The sequence below is a fragment of the Piliocolobus tephrosceles genome, chromosome 16, assembly GCF_002776525.5.
Source record: "Piliocolobus tephrosceles isolate RC106 chromosome 16, ASM277652v3, whole genome shotgun sequence".
Classification (NCBI taxonomy): domain Eukaryota; kingdom Metazoa; phylum Chordata; class Mammalia; order Primates; family Cercopithecidae; genus Piliocolobus; species Piliocolobus tephrosceles.
The window spans coordinates 8,850,124-8,875,126 of NC_045449.1; the positions used below are offsets into that span (position 1 = coordinate 8,850,124).

The following is a 25,003-nucleotide window of genomic DNA, read 5'->3' on the forward strand; positions in this document are numbered from 1 at the left end:
TGTGGGGCAGGGCAGGGGCCAGGGATCAGAGCAAGCCCCCATCCCTCCAGCTCCTTCCAGGCCTCTGGGTTGGTGGGAGCAGAAATTGCTCCCCTCCCTGGGATGCCCCTTTCCTACCTGACTACACTCTGCAGGATCTTCCTCTCATCCTGGTCCAGGCACACAGCAAATGGGCAGCTGTTGGAACCAATGATCTGCACCTTGTCCACTTTGATCTGCGATGTGCTAATCTGGAAGGAAGGTCCAGGTCAGCCCCGAATCCCTGGCCACGCAACACTGCCAGCCCCTGGCAGTTCTTTCTCTCAGAACTGCCCATCTGCTTCTGGCGGTGTGGGAGGGCAGGGGTTTGTCTGACCGCGCTCCAGGGTTAATGGCCAGGTCTGGGGAGGGAGCCTGAGGCCTCCATCAGCCCCTGCCTCCTCTCCAGCATCTGGAAGAAGCAAGTGCCCCCTGAGGAGACTCTGCCCTGCTTGCTGCCCTCACTAGGGCAGCCCCAGGTCCCCTGATGCAGAGCCTGCTTTCTTTGGTCTCAGAGTCTTAGGACTCTCCTGGCACCCACCCCATAACTTTTTTTTTTTTTTTTGAGACGGAGTCTCGCTCTGTTACCCAGGCTGGAGTGCGGTGGCGCGATCTCCACTCACTGCAAGCTCCACCTCCCGGGTTCACGCCATTCTCCTGCCTCAGCCTCCCGTGTAGCTGGGACTACAGGCGCCTGCCACCAAGCCCAGCTAATTTTTGTATTTTTAGTAGAGACGGAGTTTCACCGTGTTAGTCAGAATGGTCTCGATCTCCTGACCTCGTGATCCGCCCGTCTCGGCCTCCCAAAGTGCTGGGATTACAGGCGTGAGCCACCGCGCCCAGCCGACACCCCATAACTTTTCCACATACACGCGTCCTTTCACAGGGCACCCCTACCTCCCCGACACCCCACAACACTCCACACCCCTCAAACATCCCCAAATCACACCCCTCACCCTGCCTCTCCTCCCCCACCTCTCCTCTTTCTCTCTCACACACACACACGTCTGTACACACGTGGACGTACATGTGCACACGTACACACACATACATGTGCACGCACACGTACGCACGTACACACATACGCACATGCATGCTCCAATAAGTCTCTTGAGGGTATGGCTGGAAGGAGAGGGAAGCCCGTACCTGGTTAAAGCCCTTCTTGGATTTGGAGTTCTGCCTTTTCACCACTTCTGTCAGGTTTAGCGTCAGGGCCTCCATGCTGGAATCTGAAGGGCAAGGGCACTCAGGCCAGGCTCAGAGCATCTCCCTACGGCGACCCCACCCTGCGCACCCCACTCACCCAGCTCCTCCTGCTTCCGGCAGGCCTTGTTGAGGTTCACGGAGGTACAGACCTTCTCCAGGTTGCTCCAGCGACTTCGTCCACTGATGGCCCCCTGGAAATGCAGCATAGCCAGACCCTCTGAGTCCAGAGGCCCCCAGGCCTGCCACCTTCTCTTTGAAGGCCCATCAGTGACAGGGGGTTGCCTCTAGTCAGCATGTCCCCAGAAAGCTCTCTCTTATTCACCAGGGCCCCTGTGCCACCCTGGATAGACCTGGATGACTCCAGGGAGGAGCCCACATCACTGGTTTGGTCTAGCCTCTGTGACCAGGTTGAAAGGGACAAGAGCTGAGAGCACCTGCAGGGGTGGTCCTGAGGTTCTCCTGCCGGGCCCAGAGCGAGGAACGGATGGACCCACAGACATGCTGTTTCTGGCAGAGCCAGACCCGAACCCCCTCTTCAAGTCTTTGTGTGAATGTCTCTGTCATCAGGGACCTCCCTGTTGTTAAACCCAAGAACACTTCTTGGTCCTCAGCTTACTTGACCTTATAGTTCACGGCTCTCCCCTCCTTGAAAACCTCTCCTGGGCTTTTGTGATGGAACCTTCCTGGTTTCCCTAGCGCCTCTCTGGCTGATGCCTCTCTGCTTTGCTGGATGGCCACCCTCTGCCCACCATTCATCACGAAGGCCTCAAGCCTCTCCCCTTGGTCCTCTGCTCCTTGTATTCCCTGCTTCCCCACTTCAGGAGTCTCCTCCGTAACCTTTTTCCACTAGCAGCTGTCCACCCATCTTCGTATTCACCACAAAGTCGGGCCCGTTGAGCCAGCTGCCTATTCTCACTGTCTCCTTATACCTCTCAAGGCCTCTCCACCTCAATAATATGTCCCGACCCAAACTCAGGATCTTCCCCAACTGGACCCGGGTCTCTTCCCGTGGTCCTCACCTGAGAAGATGGTGCTGCCAGTCACACAGGAGCGACGCCAGGAGTCTGGCCTCTCCTTTCCTAACCCATCCATGAGCCCTGCTGATTACATCACTCCCATCTGTCTCCTATTCCTTTCCAGCTCCGCCACCACTACCCTAGTGAAGGCTGCTGCCCTCATTTCTCTTCTGGACCATGGCAACAGCCTCCTAGCTGGCCTTCCCGCATCACCTGCGGACCCTCCCAATCTCTTGTCCACAGAGCTGCCAGAGGGAGCCTCCAAGCCTCAGATCTGATCATGTCACAAGCATTCCCAGCCCGACCACAAACGTAAGCCTCCTTAATGGATATCCACTGCTTTTAGGACCAAAATAAAATTCCTTTCATTGGGTCAGGCATGGTGGCTTATGCCTGTAATCCCAACACTTTGGGAGGCCAAGGCAGGTGGATCACGAGGTCAGGAGTTCGAGACCAGCCTGGCCAACATGGTGAAACCTCGTCTCTACTAAAGATACAAAAAATTAGCTGGGTGTGGTGGCAGGCGCCTGTAATCCCAGCTACTCAGGAGGCTGAGGCAGGAGAATCGCTTGAACCCGGGAAACCTGGTATGTGGCTGCAGTGAGTGTTGGTGCCTCCTACCCACCTTCTTCACTGCCAAATGCACCGCAGCCCCAACGCCACCGTCCGTCTGCTGTTTTATTGCCTTGTCATCACTTGCCACTGTCTGGAATTATCTTGGCTATTTCTTTGTTTCCTCATTTCTTGTCTGTCTCCCTCCTCTAGACAAGCTAAAGTGAGGCCTAGGCTTCCCTGCTCAACCTCTCTTTCCCTCTGCCCAGCACAGAGGTGGCATGGGCGGGTGCTAAGAGGATATCTTTGGAATGGCCGAAGGAAGAAAGGGAAGGAGGCGGGAAAGAAGGAAGGAGCCCACCTGTGAGGCCAAGCTTCCCTCAGCCTAGAACTTGGGATGTGATCTGCTCAGAGAACTCATGTCTTCTGGCATGTCATGGACAGCCCTCCACCTCCCTACAACTCTCCTCACTCCTTTCTCATGCCAATCCCACCTTGCATGCAGCCTGCCAGGCACATTGGTGCCCCCGAGACCCTGGCTTCTCCCTCAAGTGCCTCTGGAAGCCTTCCCTTGCCCCCTCTCATCCCCAGCCCTGTAGCCAGGCCCAGCAGACCCCCACCCCTGGGCTGCTGCTGAGCGCATTCAGGTGAGGACAGAGAACATGGTGGGAGAGAGGCTTCGGAGGCCAAGAAGCACAGAGATATCCACTTCTTCCCCTCTCTGCTTCTCTGAGCATCCAGGGGAGCCTGCTGTGGCCTTCCAGCATAAAGACTGGGGCCCAGGAACACACAAGTCCAGCTCTGGGCCCAAGCTCTGGCGGAGGAAGGATCAGTAGCAGATCCTGAAGGGGAAGGAGCCCCAACGTGGGTCTTACCTTGCTGTAAATAATCTGTAGTGTTAGAGGAACAGCCTCCCGGTCGTCATCGATGCCCAGCCGCTTGCTGCCAGGACCTGTGCCACACACAGACAGACCCTTCACTCCCTCTGGCTTCCCAGGCTCCTCACGAACGCAGTGGCCTTGCCTCGTTGGGACTTACCTCCCCATCCCCTACCACATTGACGGTGACTCCCTAGGGATCTGTCTCACCAAGGCCCTGCATCTCTCTCTGGCTCCACCTTCCGGACGCCTCCACCTCCTCAGTGACCCCATCACTCCAGGGCCTCATCTCTGCTGTGATCACACCTTCCCAGGGTCCCGCCTCCCCAGGGCCCCACCTCCTGGGTAACCCTGCCTCCCCAGGGCCCATCTGTTGGGTAAGCCGGCCTCCACATGGCCCAACCTCCCTTGTAACCCCCACCCATGGTCCCGCCTCCCGGTAACCCTGCCTCACCAGGGTCCTGACTCACAGGCAACCCCGCCTCCCCACGGTCTCGCCTCCTGGGTAAGCCAGCACCCTCAGGGCCCCACTTCCTGGGTAACCCCGCCCTGCCATGGCCCCACCTCCTGGGTAACCCCGCCCGCCATGGCCCCACCTCCTGGGTAACCCCGCCCGCCATGGCCCTGCCTCTCAGTAACCCTGCCTCCCCAGGGACCCACCTACCGGGCAACCCCGCCTCCCCATGGCCCCGCCTCCTAGGTAACCCCGCCCTCCCATGGCCCCACCTCCTGTGCAACCCCGCCTTCCCATGGCCCCACCTCCCAGGTAACCCCACCTCCCCAGAGCTCCACATTTCGCCTCCCAGGCCCCGCCTCCCCGCCTGTCTCTGCTCAGGTAGTACCCACCTGAAGCCTTGATGGCACGTGTGGCAGCGGAGTGACCCAGCTCCAAGGAGTGGATGAAGATCTCTGTCGTCTTCTCCCCAGTGATGAAGGTCAGCTGGAGAGTGCAGGAGCATGTACATCAGTGTGAACCCCCTGGAGGGGTCCATTCGGCTCCTCCAGCATAGACCTGCTGGCTGTCCCAAGGCAGGGGTGGGGACTTGCAGGCCCCGCAGGTGGGGAAGAGGCGGTGCGGGTCAGGGAGGCCTTACCTCCGTCTGATAGACTTGCAGCAGCACCGGTCTGGCGGCAAAGCGGCAGTAGTAGAGTAGCATGTCGGCCAGGATGGGCAGCTGGGTGGGGGAGCCCTCCAGGGCCTGGGCTTCAGCCTTCAGGGACTGCTGTGGCCAGAGGGAAGGGGCAGCCAATCCAGATGGGTGGGTGGATAGATGGCAAGAAGGAGCAAGAATTAGGGAGGAAGACAGAAGAGAGACATAGAGGCAGCCAGCCAGGGGGAGCTGGTGAGGTGGAAGCAGGAAGCAGGGGAGGGCCGGTGCCCAGCCTCCATGCGCCTCACCTGACCCGGCCTCCGGGGAGGCTTCTGGCTTAGCCAGACAAGGGCAGGAGTTGAGGAAGGGGGCTGAAATCTGAGGTCCCCTGGACCCTTCTGAGGCCCCTCCTCCATCACTGCAGTGACCCCAGCTCTTGCCCTCAGTGTCCTGAGTTCAGGCTCGGTCCTGCTTCTCACCCACACTCCCTGATCTTTTTTAGGAGGGCCCAGGTCCTCCATGGGGGCCTCAAGCTGGATTCCCTAAATCCAGGGCCTTCTTTTTTTTTTTTTTTTTTTTTTTTTTTTTGAGATGGAGTCTCGCTCTGCCGCCCAGGCTGGAGTGCAGTGGCGGGATCTCGGCTCACTGCAAGCTCCGCCTCCCAGGTTCACACCATTCTCCTGCCTCAGCCTCCCGAGTAGCTGGGACTACAGGTGTCCGCCACCACGCCCGGCTAGTTTTTCGTATTTTTTAGTAGAGACGGGGTTTCACTGTGTTAACCAGGATTATCTCAATCTCCTGACCTCGTGATCCGCCCGCCTCGGCCTCCCAAAGTGCTGGGATTACAGGCTTGAGCCACCGCGCCCGGCCAATCCAGGGCCTTCTAAGTGAGGCTGGGTGACTGCAGCCAGTGGGCCCTGTTCCACAACCCCAGGGGTCACTTACCTGGCACAGAACTTCAGGGGGCAGGTGCATGAGGCCTAGCACATTGCGCTCATACCAGGGGTCCAGCATGCCGAGGTAGTGGGAGATGTCATTGGTGCTCTCCTCCCATGGGGTGGTGCCCAGCTCCTAGCCAGAGGAACAACAGTCATTCCCAGCTCCCCAGGAGGCCTGCCCATCCTAGTTCCAGGGCCTTGGATGGCATCCGCAGCCCCAAGCTGAGTTTCTCCCGGCCCTTGTGGAAGTATGACAACTTTCAGTCTTTGTCATATGGCAAAATGTCACGTCCAAGTGCAGGGAGTGAGGGCCAGGCAGGGGCAGGTGCACTGTCAACACAGGGGATTGCTTTCCATGACTTCCAATCGGCTTCCTTCAGGTAGCCAGAACTCTACATTACCACCCCACTGGCCCAGTCTGGGGACGTACTCCAGGGCTGGCGTGCCTAGGGGAGTCTGTCGGAGGTGAGGGCGTCTGGCTCCGAGGGGGTGGACAGGCACCAGGGCTGGTCCCATGACTTCGCTTCACAGGCACATAGAAGAACTGAAGTTTGAAGAACCGTGTGAGGAGTGGGCGATTGTTCTCCAGCCGCCTGGCAAGAAGAAGATAGTGAGAAGGGGGCCGGGCATGGTGGCTCACGCCTGTAATCCCAGCACTTTGGAAGGCTGAGGTGGGTGGATCACCTGAGGCCAGGAGTTCAAGACCAGCCTGGCCAACATGGGGAAACCCCATCTCTACTAAGAAAAAAAAAAAAAAAAAAATTAGTCAGGTGTGGTGGCGTGCACCTGTAATCCCAGCTTCTTGGGAGGCTGAGGCACGAGAATCGCTTGAACCGGAGAGTCAGAGGTTACAGTGAGCCGAGATCACGCCACTGCACTCCAGCCCAGGCAACAGAGCAAGACTCTGTCTCAAAATAATAGTAATCATAATAAATGAATGAATGAATAAATAAATAAATAAATAAATAAACTCTGTCTCAATAGTAATCATAATAAATAAATAAATAAATAAATAAATAAATAAAGGAAATTTTGGTTCCTCTGGGGCCTAAGCCTCAGGCCCCAGATTCCACCAGCACAACGCTGTTACCCAGGGCAGAGCGATGCCTCCCCATTACGGCTCTTACCGAAGGTTGCTATATGCCCGAGCCACCTTCCCTGAAATCCGATCGGAGCCAAAGACCACAACACGTAGCGTGGAGGCCTTGGGATCCTCATCTCCACTCAGGAAGGGGCGGCGGCGCTGGTGACGTGAAGCAGGGGCTAGAAGCCAGCTGGGCAGCTGGGTACTGAGTTTGGGCTGGGGCAGGGAGCGGGAGCGCTGGGCCCGGGAAGGGGGCGATACTGGTTCGTCCAGGGGGCTGCAGAGGCTCCCTGCCCGCCGCAGGGGCAGGGCCGTGTCCGAGTTGCCCTCCAGGCTCCGAGAGTCCCTCCGCAGTACCAGCTGGCTGGTGCTCTTGAAGAGTTTATAGATCCTGATGAACTTCTGCCCAGGCCTGCGGTGGCCCCGGCGTTCCTGGCTGCCCTGCCTCCTGGGCCACTCGGAGGAGCTCTCCTCGCTGTCCTCCACGTAGCCGCTGTCCATGCCATCCGAGAGGCCTGAGACAAAGGAAGTCAGCAGATGGCGCGAGAGGGCTGGCCCTGAGGCCTGGGAGGATGCAAGGGACAGGGTGGAGTCGTGGGACGCCAGAGAGCTGGTGGAGAGCAGGGAGTCTCTCTCGGCACAATGCCCGTCAGTTTCCAAGTCCTCCTCCTCCTCCTCCTCCTCTTCCTCCTCTTCATCATCTGCCAGGATCCCTGGCTGGAGCAGCTCCTGTTCCTTGAGCAGGATTTCCTGCAGGATGTCTGCAGGGAAGCAAGGCCAGTACTGTCTGGGTGTCTGGGCCCCCAAATCCCCTTCCATATTCCCTTTGGAGGGGAGACAGCAGAAGTACTCAGGGCCAGCCCAGGACTCCTAGCACTGCCCCCTGCTCTGCTTAGAGCCTGCTCAGGTGGGAGAGCTTTGGGGACGGGGTGGGAGCTGCACGGACCCAGGACCGAAAGACAGCTCAGGCAATGTGGGGCGTGGGTGTCACCAGGGCCCCGGCTCCTTACCAAAGCTGTCCTGGTTCCAGCTGTAGGTGTAACACCGGGCGACAGGGATGGGGATGGTATGGAGCTTCCCTGGTTTTGCAGTGTCTGTAAGAACAGGGAGGATAGGAGAAGAGGGCTGGGAAGAGGCCTTGGAGATTGGCCAGTCCAGTCCCCTTGTCTTGGAGAAGAGACTAGAGATGGGACAGGATCAGCACAATGATGCATAGCTGGATAGGTTGAGGCTGAGTTAGAGCCAGGGTGCGGACTCCCAGCCAGAGGACCCTTCTTTCAAGGCATGCCCTTTATGAGCTGTGCAAACGTGGCCAAGCCACAACCTCTGAGCCTCATTTTACAATGTGCCCATGGGAGAATAATAGTACTAGTCCAGAAGGTTTTTATCAGGAATATTGTAACAGGGAATGCAAATGGATCCTCAAAATCTGTGCTCCCTTCTATGGTAATAGAGTTGTAGAGAGGATGTTTCCCAGGATCCTTTGGGGCAAGATGTGGCCACGTGACCAAGGTGGGCTCAAAGGAGCATGTGAGGAAGTGATGTGCCCAGCTTCTGCATCACCTTCAACAGAAAAGCCCAGGCTTTGCCCTCATAAGCACTCTCTTTTCCTCTTCCTACAAGCTGCCATCATGATGGCACCCCCACCCTGCCCCATAGATAGGAATGACAGACACCCCAGGGGATGGCGGAGCAGTGAGATACTGAAAAAGCTGAGTCCCTGAGTGACTGTGTGGAGCAGAGCCACCAGGCCCACCTGGACCGTGCACCTTGGGACCTAGAATAGGCCATGGGGAATGTGGGAGAACCTCACTCTCCCAAGAGCCTCACCTAACACCCCAGGGAAGCCGGCTTTTTCTCCCACCGCCTGCAGCTTGGTCCTGAGCCACCGCCGGGCCTCTGCAGCATCTCCGATGCCAGACGCCAGCTCCTGCGCCTCTGCGGTCTCCGTGAAGATGTCCTCAAGCTCTGCCAGGGTCTTGGCCTGAAACCCCAGGAGGAGATGGGCATTGCTCCTGGACCGTGAGCTAGCTGTCCACCTGTTCCAGTTCCTAGCTTCTTACTGAGGGAGGCAGTGATCTGTCCCCTCCCAGCCTCATCACCCATCTCCTACCCACAGCTGGCCAGGCAGCCAGGCCTCTCCCTGCCCTTCCATTCTCAGGAAATGGTCAGGAGAGAAAGGACCAGAGCCACGGGGCAGTGCAGTCAGGAGGGACTTCAGCGCTCCTCACTGTACCCCAGAGAGGGGAAGAAGCTGTATGTGGTGACACAGCCAACCTGTGGCAGAGCCAGGCCTAGAGGCCAGGTCTTCAGCCCGAAGCTCATTCTCGTTCTTATGGCACATGCCATCTTCTGAGGCACCAGTTATCAGCAGCCGACCCCATTGCCCAGGCTGCCACCCAACTGGTCAGGATCCAGCGCACCAGAAACCCCCTCTACGAGGCCAGCCCTCCAGCCACCACCCTGCCATGTCACCTGGGGTGCCGGAGACTAGTGTACCCTGGAGACTGTGGCTGAGATGACGCAGGGAGAGGGCGCTACCTCTTCGGAGAGGTACTCCACCAGAGCCCCAGGCCCCGGGTACATACCTGCAGCCTGCAGTGCAGTCCTGGGACATCACAGTGGGCCCCAAAGGTGGCCTGGAAGGCATGCAGGAGCAGGGTGGTGTAGGCACTGTGGGGCGAGTGTCCGGGGGTGCTCAGCTTATTGGCTACAGCGAGGAACTCGGCCTGCACTTCTACTGGGTTCAGCAACAGCACGGTGCTGGGGACACAGGGGACCGGCTATGGCACCTGGGGGTGGGCAGCATGCCACGGCACAGCCACCCACCTCGTGCCTGCTGGTGCTCAGCTCCGCTGAGGCCAGGGCCTCCTCAAGCCCAGGCAGAGCTTGAGGAGGTGACCACAGGAGGCCAGGATAGAAGCAGCAGCTGCAAGACCCAGGTTCCCCGGGGAAAGTGTGGGGTTCACTGCTGAGCATTTTTCTGCTGTTGTTTTCAAAGATCTTTTCAAAACTGAACTTAATTCTTTAAAACTAAATTTACTTAATTTTTATAAAAACATTTTTTTCCTATGAGACAGCTGAGTGGATGCAAGATTACTCAAATGAGGATCATATTTTCGCCAAGGTGACTTGAAGCCAAGTGACCAATTTTCGGGGGGAGCCGGGCAGCGACGGGGTGCTGTGCAGTGTGGTCTGGGGCGAGAGGGGCATGAAATTCCTCGTGGCATGGGGCTGCATCTGCCCAGAGGAGAGGGTGCCAAGTCAGAGTGCATCTTCTTCCTGAGCTCGTGAGGGACACCTTTACTAATTGGCCCAAAGTCGTGATACAGGCTTTCATGGGCTGGGAGGGGAGGGTGTGCCTGGCCACTGCTACCTCCCTTCCCGATGGACACCCAGATTCCCTCTTGGAGTCAGTGTTTACATTTCTTTATTGTGGAAACTTTCAAACATACCCCAAATTAAAAGAATTGTGGGCTCTGAGGCACTGATCACTTTGTTTACAGTTAACAACGCACGGCTGTTCTCACTTCCCCCATGCCAACCCCTACATCGCCGCATGACCTCAAAGCAAACGCGGGCCATTGCGGCTTTGTATCCATAAATGCTTTAGTATGAGCTGCGTGTGATGGCTCTTGCTCTCTCAATTCCACACTCTGCATTTAAACCCAGTGCAGAGGAGCACCATGCAGGCAGCATTTCCTCCAGGCTCTGGGGACATCGGTGCCTGGGGACAGGACAGAGACAGGACTAGTCTCTGTCAAAGTCCCCATCATTTGGGAAGAAACCAACTTTGATTTCTCTATCTGCAAGAAAAAGGAGGTGGGCTTGCATAAGCAGCCCCTAATAACCTTATAACGAGCCCAGCCGAGCCCTTGCCCTCACCAGCTCGCATAATTTCTCTGCCGAATAATTTATCATCATCCTCAATTTATAGATAATGAAAGTGAGACCATCTCCGAACTGTAAGCTCTTTCTACAAATCTCTCGGTGCCTCACTTCCCTTATGTGAAAACTCGCTTTCTCACAGGGTTAACGTGAGGATTAAATGAGTCAGCACTCGTAACTGCACTTAGAATGGTGCCTGGAGGTCGAGAAAGGGTCTAAAAGGCGTTGATGATTCTTCATCAGCCCACCTGCCCCAGCTCCCCCAGAGGCATCTTATTTACTTACTAAACTACAACATGTTAGCATCTTTTCCCTCTCTCTCGACATCTATCATTTTGTTTGTGCTTGTTTTTACCTAGAGGGACATCAAGAAGTGTTGCTCAGGGGAGTGAGTGGGAAATGAACCCCTGGGGCTGGGAATGGGGAGGGCCAGGGGCCTATAATTTCTGAGCTGGTGAAGGCCAGGGTCCCTGGGCTCCCAACATGTCAAGGCAAGGCAGCACTCAACTCTTCCAGGCCTGCAGAGGGTCCTCTGCATGGGCACCCCCTCTCTAGTGCTTTTCAAACTGCAGGTGAGGACCCAGGAGTGGGTAATGAAGTCATCTGAGGGAGCTGAATTTGTTTCTTAAATGAAATAGAATAGAATAGAGCTCATCCTACGTAGCAGGGATACATTTTGTTTCAGCTGTGTGTGTGTGTGTGTGTGTGTGTGTGTGTGTGTGTGTGTGTGTACCAGGATGTCGTATAAAATGGATTTTTATTGTAGGTCCTGGTCAAAAAAGTTTGGAAACACTGTTTTAGTAACAGGCAGAAAGAGACTGTGGAAATACCATGGGCTTCTGAATAAGCCTGAGAGTTAAATTGTGGCTCAGACCCTTGCTCGCTGTGTGACCTTGGGGAAGTTGCTTGGCCTCTCTGACCTCCAGTTCCTCATCTGAAAAGAATGGATAGAGTGGGGGAACTGTGTGCCTAACACCTGGGACAATTGATGCAGCCCTCTTTAAGAATCTGGTGAAAGACCCTCAGCCTAGAAAAACAAACCTGGACACAAAATATCACCAGCAGTGCCAGGAATTCCCAGTTCCCTGGAAGCCTGTTTGTTGCTGGCTGGGTGGATGGCGGGGGGGCGGGGCGGGGTACTGGATGTTTCAGTAGGGGAGGAGGGTGAAGGTGGAACAGTGCAGGGGTCCCAAACTCCCTCCCCCCCTGTTTCTCCGTCCCCCAAGAGCACTCACACGGTGGAGCTGCGGTGACTCCTGATGGGCAGGCCCTGCTCAGCCCTCACCAGCCTCTGGTAGGAGATCCCTGTGGGCCAACAAGAAAAGAGTTCATGGGCTGGTCAGTTTCTTCAGCATCGTCCTTGTGCCTCGTAGTGAGCCAAGCACCGGACAATCAGGCTGGAAGTTCCCAGATGGAGCTCAGGAGAACCTGGAGAGGAGCTGTTCAGTGGCTCCTCCAGCGTGCCTAGCAGTTTGCTTCTATGCATCCTTTTACACCTCACGAGTCATATTCCCACCTTCGCCTCCAACACCAAAACTCGGTCCTGGACCTCGCTCTCCTCTGGATTCCCGTGGCCTTTCTGACTGCCCCTCCCTTCCTAAGTGCTTGCCACTCCCCTCGTGGCTCAGGCCCCGGCCCCAGGCTTGGAGGCAGCCTAGCTAAAGAGAAAGGGATCCAGGGTGAGAGCCCGGGTCCGAAGCCTGAGTTCTATTCCAGCTCTTCTGCATGACCTTGGCCAGGTCACTTAATCCCTGAGCCTCAGCTTCTCCCGGCAAGGGGCAGATTAGACCAGTGGTCTCTGAGGCCTTTAACAGTCTGTGATTCCCAGGCCCCATCACAGCTTGACCAACTTCAAGTTTCTCTCTTGAGAGACTGGGAAGGAGAGCATCGCAGGAGGCAGAACCTGGGCCCAGGAGGCTGCCGTGTCTCGTGCCGCCGGGCTACTCCTGGGTCCCTGCCGCCGTCCCCTCTCCCGGTCCTGGGTGCCTTCCCGCTATGCCAGGCACCTGTCAGCCCATCCACTTTGCCTCAGCTCCAGCCAGGCAGCGGGTTTCGAGTTTCCACACCTGCACCTCCGCATCTCTGCCTGGAGTCCCGAGTCCTCTCAAAGGATTGCGGTCTGGCCGGGCGTCCTCTCTGCTCTGAGGCAGCTGCATCCCAGGCTCTGCTCCCAGCCCACATCCCCTTTCTCCCCGGCCCTTCCCCATCTCTGTCTCCTCTGACTTCCAAATGCTGAGAAGAAACACACCAAAGGTTTTCCTTTTGTTTCTGCAACTTGACTCCGTTCTGCACAGTAGCTGCTTTACAGTGTGTGTTCAGTTCTGTTTCCACCGCGAAGAGGAGGTGAAACAGGAAGCAGAAGTTCACTCCCTCACAGAGCAGGGGCTGGGGACCCAGCGGGGTGGGCCGCCTTCTTGTCATAGCTTGGAAATAGGCCCGGGGTAGTCCCCATCCAGAGCAGGGCCACCCTGAACTGGGACTGAGCTGGGAACCTGCAGGACGTCCCCTCAGAAGTGCAAGTCTGGACCGGGGGGTTAAAGACAGCTATAAATAGAAAGACTGTGGCAGGCAGAAAATTATCATATAATGCTCTTCTAACTTGGGACCTAATTGCTTTGATTTTGGGCCTTTTGTGTGATGTTTACTTTATGTAATCATCACATATTTAGAAGTTAACATTTGGTCCGTTTTGCCAGGAAAGTCCTTGACACAGTGGCTATTACATCAGGACTTGGGACACCATCTGGTGGCCACTCGCATGCATTACAGAGAAGAGATCCTCACCCACACTCTCCAACCACCCCAACATAATACCGTAGTTACCGTAGTTACCGTAGTGGAGACAAACAGATATCCCCCATCTCCCTGACCGTAAAACACACAGACACGCAAAATCTTCTCTTGACCTTATTTCTCTTTTCTTTTACCATTTAATGCTTTTAACAGGTAACCTACACCCCGCTGACCCCATTTCGTCACCACCACTTCTGCCTCTGTTGACCCAGGTCATCCAGGCGGTCACACTCCAGGAAGCAGTGGACTGTGATGTCGCTCTCCCTCCACATCAGCTTTCTTCCAAAACGCCCAGCCATTGGCTTCCAATGCCTCTGCCCTCCTGAAGCTTGGCAACGTTTACCCCGTCGCCATACCCAACGGTTCATCATCACGCTGCTTGAACTTTTGTTCTGGAGGGCCTGGTACTGTGGACAACCTTGAAGCTCCTTCATCTCCTCTCGTCTCTAGGATGAGGAGCAATCTCTCACATCTGCATTCATGTGCCTTAGTCTCATCTTCGGATTGTGCTACAGTTAGAAGAAGCAGCTGCTTCGTATGAGCTACGTGGACTCCATGCGACTGTTGCTGTATGTATCCTGTTGCTTTAATGGGGGATATTTAGGAGGTTGCCTGTACCTCTTGGCACACCCTGACCCAGAGAGAGTTGTTTGGCTGGTGCTGAATACCCAAGGTACCAACAGTTCCCAAGCAGAGCCTACGATCATCAGATAAACTCCCGCCATCACCCCAAAAACACTGTCAACCCCCTTCCTTGGCCTCTCTTGGTAATGGACCCCCCTTCTTAGCATGGGGTGTGGAGTTTTGCGTAATTAACTGGTGGGCTGGGGCCTGAGCTGGGAACAAATTAGAAAAGACTGTGCAGTGTGGAGGAGGCTTTGATCCTACAAACTTTTGTACAGACTCACTCCTTTGAACCTGGCTTAGAAATTGTACCGCTGAGTCCCCATTTGCTGGTCTATGCTGTGAGGCTGGAAATATCTCCCAGCATCCTCCATGGGCTTGGTTTTCACAGTGTTACCTGGTGATGCCAGGGAGGCCACGAATGCTAAGTGGGGTGTGCAATATTAGTTTCGGGACCACCGTTAACTCCACCCTCCACTCCCCAAACAGGGAAGCTGCACTGGGGAGCCTCGGATCAACAGACTCCTCTCTCCCTTTGATCTTAGATCACAGCCTTCCTTGGTCACCTTAGCAAATGGAAACGACTTTCTGAGTTTAGCTTCTTAGATCAAGATTGGTGCAAGGGCTAAACAAAAACCTTGCCTGGGTTGTTCCTGCATCAAGCCCTAGCAAGTAAGAAATTGAGAGGAGTCACCCCATATAGGCAAAGAATGCGGTGGGTGGGCAGACCACAGTCACAGTGAAGGTCAAACTCCTGGCCCAGTTGTCCAAGACCCTTCACCATCAAGCCTTGTTTGCCCATCAAAGCTTCCACTCTTTTCAAAGTTGCAAATAGATAGGGATTCTGCACAGAACAGCTGACTGTGAAGATCCAGGACACATGAAAGTCACTACATCTGCCATCAAGCAGCACTGGTATTCACAACACACTGTAGACAGGTCCATGTTGAGGGTCATGTGGGTACTTGAGCCTAGGGGAGGCAGGCAGCAGCCACATCTGACTCAGTTTCCTCTTACAAGGGGAACACCAAGATTCCATGGATTCCACAGGGTGGAAGCAGGGCCCGGCCCCAACGGCAATGCAGTCTCCAAATGAGACTCGGTCAGGTTTGGTTCTCCAGCATCTACGATTAATATCAACTCACGGTGGACAGTTTGACCTACGTCATACCCTGAAGCAAACACCAGGCACACCGCTCTCCACAGCCTGGTTTCTCTTACACTTCCCTCCTCACTGGGGGTCCCCTGTGCAGTGCCTTCCTGTTCCCCATCTCCAGGATCCTGGACTCCAGAGAGACTGGAGGAATTGGAAACTCATGGCTGTGGGCCTCAGCAGGGCCCACAGTAGGAAGGTGAAGCACAGCTTTCAGGTAAATGGACAAAGGAGGAGAGGACTAACAAGGGAGGCTGGAATCCGTGGCCACCGGGAGTCCAGGAGCAGAGAGGTGGAAGGTGAGAAGGAATGTGGCTAGAAAGCCAAGAGGAAAATACTGGGGAGAAGGAACCCACTGGGCAGGCCTCCATGCAGGCAGAGGAGATGTGAGTTCTTGGAATGAAAGTTCAGTGCCACCACAAGACATATGCTGCTCTGAACAAGTGCAGTGACCCCACGGAAATGCCTGCGGGATGAGGTCTGCAGCTTTGCAGCGCTGCCGGGCTTGTGGGGGCAAAGTGAGATGAGGCCTTTCATAACACCCTTTCACCACCCTAGTGATAGTCACCCTAACAGGACCAATCCAGGCCTTATGGGCTACTCTTACGAGTAAGTCACATGTGGCAGAGACTTCTAGGCATCTACTCAATATCCACTGAGTGAGACACTGGGCATTGTACCCAGTTGATGAGTCAATTTCTCAACCTCCCTTGCAGAATGTTTTAGGTGCAACCCCCCTCACCTCCTTCTTTCTGTTAACTGGAATGTGGACATGATGGCCAGCGCTCCAGCATCCATCCTAAACCATGAAGCAACCTTGAAGATGGTGCCTCTTGCTAAGAATGGTGGAGCGGAAATATGAGAGAAGGCTGGTCTAGGAGGTTCATGGGGCCACCATGCCAATGCTGGCCTGCCTTCTTACAGATTGTGTGGTGTGTGTGTGTGTGTGTGTGTGTGTGTGTGTGTGTGTGTGTGTAAGAGAAAACTAGCCCCTATGAGTTTAAGGCATTGTTGTTTGGGGCTTTCTGCTATAGGCAGCCAACTCAGTCCTAACTGATCACACCCTGTGATTTCTGGAACACCGGCTTCTACTCTTTTCCCTAAACCTCCCCTACCTACTAGTCAATGATGTTTGACATCCTTCAAGAGGTCTAACCTTTCATGCCATAACCAGAGACAAAAAGTATAAAATGCAAATGTCTGTGATCAGTAATGTCCCAAGAGAAATGTCTCACCACTGAAGAACATTCTGAATTCACCTGCCACCTGTTGATAAGCAAAACTGACCTAACCCAGGTTTGTTCCTCATTTGATAGGAGATCAAAGGGTATGAAGCCATATTAAGCATCCCAAAGGGAAACGGGCAGGAGAAATTCCCCAAACGGGGAGAGTGTTTATAAAAAGACAGCCTGGGTAACCCAGGGTCATGCAGCCATCTGTCAGGCCTCTTGGTAGAAACACAGATTTATGCAAAAGTGAAAAGGATATGATATGATTTTTGGTATCAAAGAGATATGGGTTCGAGTGGTAGAGCTCTTATCAGCTCTATGACTGGGAGCAAGTTACATAAATGCCAAGCCTTCAGTTTCAGCATCTGAAAAATGGGAATAATAGTAACTACCCACGGAGGTATTCTGAGGGTTAGATGGGACGAACCTGTGACAGTGCTTCATACACCGTAGACAACCCTGGCATCATTGCTGTCCTCCTCCTCCTCATCATCAGTGATAATTATAATCCTGCGTTTGACCAGGAGGCTCAGAGAGTCTAAGGAACTTGTCCAAGATCATTAGCTAATAAGTGACGAAGTACAGGTCTTTGTCATACGAGGGTTCCTGTTCCCTCCTTCATACTTCACTTTGTATCTTGAACAAGAAATACTGAACTTGGTTTTCTCAAAATCATTTCCCATTTTATAATGAGAAGAATATGACTTTTCCTTCTTCCCTTATAGGTGAGACGCAATCCTTGAAGTTTGTGTGCTTTGAAAATTGCACAGCGGTTTGCACGTAAGATGTCCAGTGTCATCCCCCAGCTTTACAGATCAAAGTATTGTGGTCGGCACAGCTATGCAGGCATAGAGTAAATATTCAACAAACATGTGGGCTGAGCCCAAGAGGGCTGTGGTGGGCAGGACCCCGTGGCACTGACGTGAGGTTTCCTGCTACCTCCAGAATCGAGGCACTGGACGATCATATGGGGGTGGAGTCAGGAAGCAGGGGGAGGCCCCCAGCCTTGATAACAGGCCCACTTCCTCTGCCACCCAGCCACATCAAAGCAGGATAAACTGTTTCATTCATTTCCATGGCAACTGAGTCCCTAAGACTTCACAGGTGGGGGCCTCACCTCCCCGTGTCCCTTCTCATTTCTCCCTGTGACTTTACCAGGACCTACCTTCTGAGCTAACACCACTGCAACCTTTACTGCCCCCAGCACTGTGAAATCAATGAGGCCAACATTAATCCTCACAAACTGTATTGACAGGGAGGCATTGCTATAGACCCATTTTACAGATGAGGAAACTGAAGCTCACAAACTAAATGTCTTGCTGAAGGCCCACAGTTAGTGAGTAGCGGACCCAGGATTTGCAAGTACAATGATCTGGCCCCAAGGACCAGAAGCCACTAAGTTATTCAGCCTCTCCTTCAAGCGTTCAAGTTCCCTGGCCTCCATCCTAGCCCTCTCTCCACTTAACTGGGGGTGGGAGGGACTCAGGAATTGGGTACAAAGATGACCACAGGCCTGTTAAAAATCATAGGAAAGCCCGGGCGCGGTGGCTCACGCCTGTAATCCCAGCACTTTGGGAGGCCGAGGTGGGTGGCTCATGAGGTTAGGAGTTCGAGACCAGCCTGGCCAATATGGTGAAACCCTGTTTCTACAAAAAATACAAAAATAAGCCGGGCGTGGTGGCGCATGCCTGTAATCCCAGTTACTCGGGAGGCTGAGGCAGAAGAATCTCTTGAACCCAGGAGGCGGAGGTTGCAGTGAGCCGAGGTCATGCCACTGCACTCCAGCCTGGGTGACAGAGCGAGATTCCGTCTCAAAAAAAAAAAATCATACGAAAGCATTTTTCAAAAAGCTCATTTAAGGGTCATGTAGAAGGTAATTTTGTTTAACTATTTGTTATGGATTAGGGCTTAGGTTCTTTAAAATTGAAGGTTAACTGGTGGATGTGAGATAAGTAACAAGAGATTTCTGTTCAGTAGAAAAGATAACCTCAAAGGTTATGGTTTTCTTCCCCTCTGTGATATTAACTATTTGGTATCTATCTTTGAATCTTACTCTAGCTTCCATGAGGAGCTCATCTCAGCTTCTTGGATCCTCCTATAACCCAGCTGTATCATCGTGCTGCTATCCTCATTAATGAGTGGGCACAGGCTCACTATATATTTATATATGTGTGAGGTTTTGGAACTGTTTGAAAATGATTCCCAGAAACGAGGGAGAGTTGATGGTTTCCTATTTTGGTTCTGCTTTCCCTGGAAGAGGAGAGGCTCCTACCATGGCTACTTGGCTTGAGCTGCCCTCTTGGGGTATCTGACTTCTCATTGGTCACCAGCATATCTGAGGCTTCACATGGTCCCAGGAAGGATATGCCGTCAGCAGTGAGTGATGGTTCCAAGGATTCCCCCTGCTCTGAGGCCAAAGGACCCTCATTCTACTTCCGGCTCCAGTTGCTGCCCTGCCTGGTCCTTGTGCTGCAGGCTTTACATTTTATCATTCCAGGAACTGGGCCTCACCACCGCCAGCCCCTCCATGGCACATCTGCTTTCTGTCTGCCCAAAACAGAGTTTCTACCCAGCCGCCTGCAAAAATTATCTCAAGACATAGCGTGCATTGAGGTGAGGAGGCACAGCTGGTTCTACTTGAAATTGGGAAGTGGTCTCCCCACAGGTAATCCCCTCCCCCAACCCCACAACTCCCTTATCCTTTTCAAAATAAAAAAGAATCATTTCAGTCTTGGGTAGAAACCCAAAGCCCTACCAAGACATTTGCATTTTAAATTCTTTCTCTGAGCATTGTAGAAAGGAAGAAAAGAAGCTCAGAAGACATTCAAGTCTGTTTGTTTTGGGGGACAGTGGGAGGGAGGGAGGGAATGAAGGAGTGTGACCTTAAACTGGCCTGTTCCTTTAGGGTTTGTTCCTTTAACTGGTTTGTTCCTTTCCTTGGGATGCTGGCTCGGCAGACCCAGCTTTTACCTTTCAGAGTCCAGCGTCTCCTAAGGGTCTTCCTGACGTCCTAAATCTCCACCCAAGTCTCTACCACAAGGTGAAGACCTGGTTGTAGGTAGACTTGGGGGTTGGCCATTCCTAGCTGTACCTGCTCTGCTCTTTGTAATGACAGACAACCGCAGACGGCTGACTGACTGGGGACATGCAGATCAGCTGATTGGACGAGGCACAAACAGGTCAGCTGACTGCGTAGGGCGCAGACAGATCAGGTAACTGGTTAGGTTAGGAAAGTTACAAACCCTTCCAAAGAAATGTACAAGCCAGTCTTGAGCTTTCTAGGGTCCATAAGTTGTTGGGGAATAAGATTTGGTACTTCCATTCTGTGTGTGTTTAATGTGTAAGGTGAGAATTAAACACTGCCAGTACTAAACCTGGTCTGGTGCATGCATCCATTAGAGAGAAAATAAAAATGAGATTATAACATACTTAATATTGGGGGCACTGCTTTTTCGCTCAACTGGTTACTCAACATCTTTTGAGCTCAGTAACTATTTCTACAATATTGTTTTTAATAATTGAATTTCATTTCATCAAATGACTTTGCCACAGTGTACTCAACCATGTTCAATATTTAGGTTTTTTTAGCATTGGTTGGTTATTAGCAAGAATGCATTGATGAACATCTTTGTAGCTGAATCTTTGTACATCCATAGGGATTCATCAGGATAAAATTCAGGAATAGAATTGCTGGGTGAAAGGGTATTTTTTCTGATGCCTTAGCAAACACAGCCCCCCATTCCTCACCAGCGCTGGCATTTTTGCTCTTTCTTTTTTATTTTTGCCAATTTGATAGGGGGGAAAAAGAGTTTTGCTCTTTAGTTTTGCATTTTCTGTATGAGTAGTGAGGGTGAATATTTTGGGGGGTTCTTTTTTGATGTCGTTGAATCATATTTATTCATATTTCCATAAGTGTGCTTGCCTATTTTTTAATGTACTCAAAAAAAAAAACTCTTCATGGGTTTGATATATTAATTTTTTTTTTTTTTTAGACGGAGTCTCGCTGTGTCACCTGGCTGGAGTGCAGTGGCACAATCTCAGCTCACTGCAACCTCTGCCTCCCGGATTCAAGCGATTCTCTGCCTCAGCCTCCCGAGTAGCTGGGAATACAGGTGTACACCACCACGCCCAGCTAATTTTTGTATTTTCAGTGGAGACGGGGTTTCACCATGTTGGCCAGGATGATCTTGATCTCCAGACCTCATGATCCGCCCACCTCGGCCTGCCAAAGTGCTGGGATTACAGGTCTGAGCCACAGTGCCCAGCCTGATATATTAATTTTTATCACAAATATTTTTCTCAGTTTGTCATTTACCTTTCACTCAAAGTGTGCTTGCCATATGAAAAGCTTTAAATTTTATGCTTTCATATCTGTTAGTCTTTTCCTTTATAATTTTTGCCCTAGGGAATATGTTTGACAGCTCTTCTCCACTCCAGGCTCATACAACCTATTTTTCTTCTGTAGTTTTTGTGGTCTTGTCTTCTACACCTAAACCGCTAATGTATCTAAAAGTTATTTTTATGTTTGAGTTAGAACTCTTAATTTTATTTTTTAGATAGAATTTTTTTTTTTTTTTTTTTTGAGACAGAGTTTTGCTCTTGTTGCCCAGGCTGGAGTGCAACGGCACAATCTTGGAGGCACTTGAACCTCCGCCTCCCGGGTTCAAGTAATTCTCCTGCCTCGGCCTCCTGAATAGCTGGGATTACAGGCTCATGCCACCAAGCCCAGCTAATTTTCTATTTTTAGTAGAGATGGGGTTTCACCATGTTGGCCAGGCTGGTCTCGAACTCCTGACCTCAAGTGATCTGCCTGCCTCGGCTTCCCAAAGTGCTGGGATTACAGGTGTTAGCCACCGTGCCCGGCCTGTTTAGATAGTTATCCCACTCAATTTTTTTTATGGTCTACCAATTATCCTGATATCATTTAAGAAATGACTGATTTTTTCATCAGTAATTTGAGGATGCCACTTTATCATATAATCTTGTATATTTAATCTGTTTCTAGATATTACATTTTCTTCCATTATCTACCTATTCTTATACCCATAGTGTACTATTTTAATAACTATAGCCCTATAATACCTTCAAAAAATGGAAATATTTCCTTCTTACCCTCCTTTAAAAATATGTGAATGAATATATACAAAGTGCATAAATAAATCTTTCAAATAGATTTTAGTTTCTTTATTTTATTTACAAATAAATTTATTTATATGTAAAATATTTATGTATTATGTTTTTTATCTATATATATTTTATAAATTTTAAAAATATCTTGTTATTTCGATTGTGGTTATGTTTATTTTCCTAACACCTGGTCTTGTTACAATATCAATTCAACCCAACAATACGATTCTTCAATTATTCATTCTTCAGCAAAGTTTGTTTCCTCTATATAGGTTATTAAAATTTTATTTTTTATTTTTAACTGCTATTGTAAATTTTTTTTAATTATGTTTTCTTCCAGGTTAATGCTGGTTTATAAAAAAAGCTCTTAGCTACCTGTTTTCTAGTTCTGACAGTTCTTCGTTCAGGGGATTCTCTCAGTCTTGACAGAAAACCAATTGTTTGAGCTCCAACTAATTAAAATTTCTCTTCTTCAGAAGAGAAAGCACTCTTTATTTTTGTCTTTTTGCATAGGCAAAATACCGATAAGCCAAAAGAGGAAGATTATTGGCTCTAAAGAAGATGCCTCTAGTATTTTACCTTGGGCTGTTGCCATAGTAAAAGCACTTCTAGAGTAATCATTTCCATATATTGAGGGGTTTTGAATATCAGGAATGGTGATGAATTTTATGAAATATTTTAGAGGCATCTATTGAGGTGCTTTTGTGAATTTATTCCTTTGAGTACTGATTCGCTGAGCCACTTGTCAGTAAATCACACTTGATAATGTTTTCTCCTGCACTGTCATGCTTCCTGAGACCTGATTTTCATGTTTATGACAGCACCTGCAATTTCTGAACTCCTACTTTTCAGACCCCACACATGAAAACTCAGTCCCGAGTCTTGTCCACACTTGTCACAGTGGCCATCATTCCTAGCACCAGCCACCTTCCCCGACCCAAACTGCATCCACCCACACACAGAATTACCTACTTGTCCCTGGGACACAGAGAACATGCAAAGGCCTCTTGTCAGCATCCTGGGGGCTTCCCTGTCTGACCTGAGCAGGCTTGGAGACCCCTTGACTAACCAGATCAGAGGCACAGGCCAAGGGGTGGGGTCTCCTTGCCCTGAGTGCTCGCTCCTGCTTCCCCTAAGAATCCCTCCTCGAGTTACCTCCTTGTTTACTTTCATCTTGTGTGGATTCAACCATCAGATGCTTGATGGTGCTGTGAAGAGGAGACTCCATGGTTGTGAACCAAGGCATGGGCAGAGATGAACCAAAGAAAGCCAGGTAAGGAGGATCACAAAGAATAGTTTCAGAGGAGTTGGAAGCATTCTGACCTTGTGAACCCTGCCCCCCATGCCACCTGCCTCAATGCTTACCTGGGGCCTTGAGTTCAGCATCGATGAAGGTGAGCAGCTCCTGGCAGATGCTGCAGTAAGGAACAGGCCAGGTCAGGAACCGGTGGTAGGTGCTGGCTGCCTTCAGAAGGAGATCCGAGTCTGGTGGGAAGTGTGGTGTCTAGGATGGAGGCAGGCAACAAGCAAAGAGATCTAGGTGAGAAAAGGCTCGGATAGTCCCAAACAGCCTCTGCTCCCTTTCTGGAATATTCCACAAAAGACACACATTTCCTGACAGCGGTGTGTCCCAGGACAAGGTCAGGTGGAACTGGAAGTTACCCACAGGGAGTGAGTTTCAGATGGGCAAGATGGCACCCGGGGTGTCTCTACTGGAAGGGACTTGCTTTACCCAATGCTTGAGTGAGCCTCTCTGAAAGGCTGTCCCCTTACTGGTAAATGATGCCATTGCTGACAATTGTTATGGATAGTGGTCTTCAATGCCTAAACCACCTTTACTTAAACAGCCTCATTACAGGTAATGTTTATTTTTTGAGGGTGGATTCAGTGGTCTTCAATGTTATGGATAACGGTCTTCAATGCCTAAACCACCTTTATTTAAATAGTCTCATTACAGGTAAATGTTTATTTTTTGAGGGTGGATTCAATGGTCTTCAGTGTTATGTTACGGATAACAATGTTATGTTATGGATAACGGTCTTCAATGCCTAAACCATCTTTACTTAAATAGCCTCATTGCAGGTAAATGTTTATTTTTTGAGGATGGATTCAGTCAGTGTACCCATTTGGTGCCCCCTGTCTGGTGAATACAGCAGGTGATCACATTGGGTGACCGACCACTGGGGTGAAGAATGAGGTGGACGTAGAATATCTCTTGTGGCTTGTGAACAGACAGTGGCAGCAGTTCCTCCATGGGAACCCAGAGATGCCAGGCACTATGGCGGCCACATGGAGTCACTGGAAGCCTCTCATGGTGGCTGCTCTGAAGCCATCTAAAGGTTGAAACCCATTTCACATGGCGCTGCTTGACAGTTTCTCTCTCTGCTTATCTCCAGAGGTGTGAGGGCTCTGTCCCAGATAGAGGTCACTCCTGCCCCTCCTCCCTCACCTCCCGCATCCTGGCCCACCTGGACTTACACAAAGAACAGTGGAATAGAAGAGCAGGGCCAGGGGGGTGAGCAGGTCGTAGATGCCCTTCTCCTGGACCTGTGGAGAGGACGAGAAAGGGAATGAGACTCATTCACGGGGTCCAGGACTCCCTGAAGCAGAATACAGTGGTTCTTCCTCATTCTAGCCTTGCTTTTTTTTTTAAGTGAAAAGTAGTGTAATCACATGACAAATATTTGGAAAATAGATGTAAATGAAAACACTCCCAAACCCAACCACAGCTGTTTGAATGTCCCTCTCCTGACACCATTTTTGCCCTATGTATTTTCTTTTCTTTTAAATTTTATTTTAAGTTCTGGGATACATGTGCAGAGCGTGCAGGTTTGTTACATAGGTATACATGTGCCATGGTGGTTGGCTGCACCCAATAACCTGCCATCTAGGTTTTAAGCCCCGCATGTATTAGATATTTGTCCTAACGCTCTCCCTCTCCTTGTCCCCCAACCTCTGACAGGCCCCGGTGTGTGATGTTCTCCTCTCTGTGTCCATGTGTTCTCATCGTTCAACTCCCATTTATGAGTGAGAACATGTGGTGTTTGGTTTTCTGTTCCTGTGTCTGCGAAGCTATAAGCTGTGTGTATATTTTTACTCCTAATGTATTTTACATATAGTATTATAAGTAAATTTCTGTTTTACTATAGGGTCTCTAAGACCACCTTTTTCCCCTTCTGGTTATACATTTACCTGTTACTTGTATTATAAATATTTTTTTTCCAGTTGGTTGTTTGCCTTTTAATTTTATAAATATTTTTCATGTACAGAAATTACATGTGTTGATTTTTCCTTCATGGATTTTCGCTTTTGCATGCAAGGATCATGTAAATATTCATATATACTTTCTTATTTTCTTTGAAACTTCATTTTCTGAAATGGAAATATGTAGGCTGGGTGCAGTGGC

General features: G+C 51.3%; 1 protein-coding gene across 2 annotated transcripts in view; it reads right to left on the reverse strand.

The window, feature by feature from the left end:
• Positions 1–25,003, reverse strand: part of PIK3R5 (phosphoinositide-3-kinase regulatory subunit 5) — an 87,610-nt gene that overhangs the window by 1,721 nt on the left and 60,886 nt on the right. Inside the window, exons 4-18 of one of the 2 annotated variants that reach the window (XM_023190891.3) lie at positions 24,076–24,144; positions 22,963–23,101; positions 11,907–11,976; positions 9,372–9,546; positions 8,614–8,767; positions 7,794–7,877; positions 6,827–7,544; positions 6,130–6,292; positions 5,707–5,832; positions 4,765–4,890; positions 4,517–4,610; positions 3,668–3,744; positions 1,322–1,415; positions 1,165–1,247; positions 118–230 (exon numbers count right to left, since the gene is read on the reverse strand). In XM_023190891.3, coding sequence (XP_023046659.1) covers positions 118–230; positions 1,165–1,247; positions 1,322–1,415; positions 3,668–3,744; positions 4,517–4,610; positions 4,765–4,890; positions 5,707–5,832; positions 6,130–6,292; positions 6,827–7,544; positions 7,794–7,877; positions 8,614–8,767; positions 9,372–9,546; positions 11,907–11,976; positions 22,963–23,101; positions 24,076–24,144 — 2,285 coding nt within the window. Of the gene's footprint in view, positions 1–117; positions 231–1,164; positions 1,248–1,321; positions 1,416–3,667; positions 3,745–4,516; positions 4,611–4,764; positions 4,894–5,706; positions 5,833–6,129; positions 6,293–6,826; positions 7,545–7,793; positions 7,878–8,613; positions 8,768–9,371; positions 9,547–11,906; positions 11,977–22,962; positions 23,102–24,075; positions 24,145–25,003 lie in introns of both variants that reach the window. The other variant, XM_023190890.3, reaches the window with a different exon arrangement.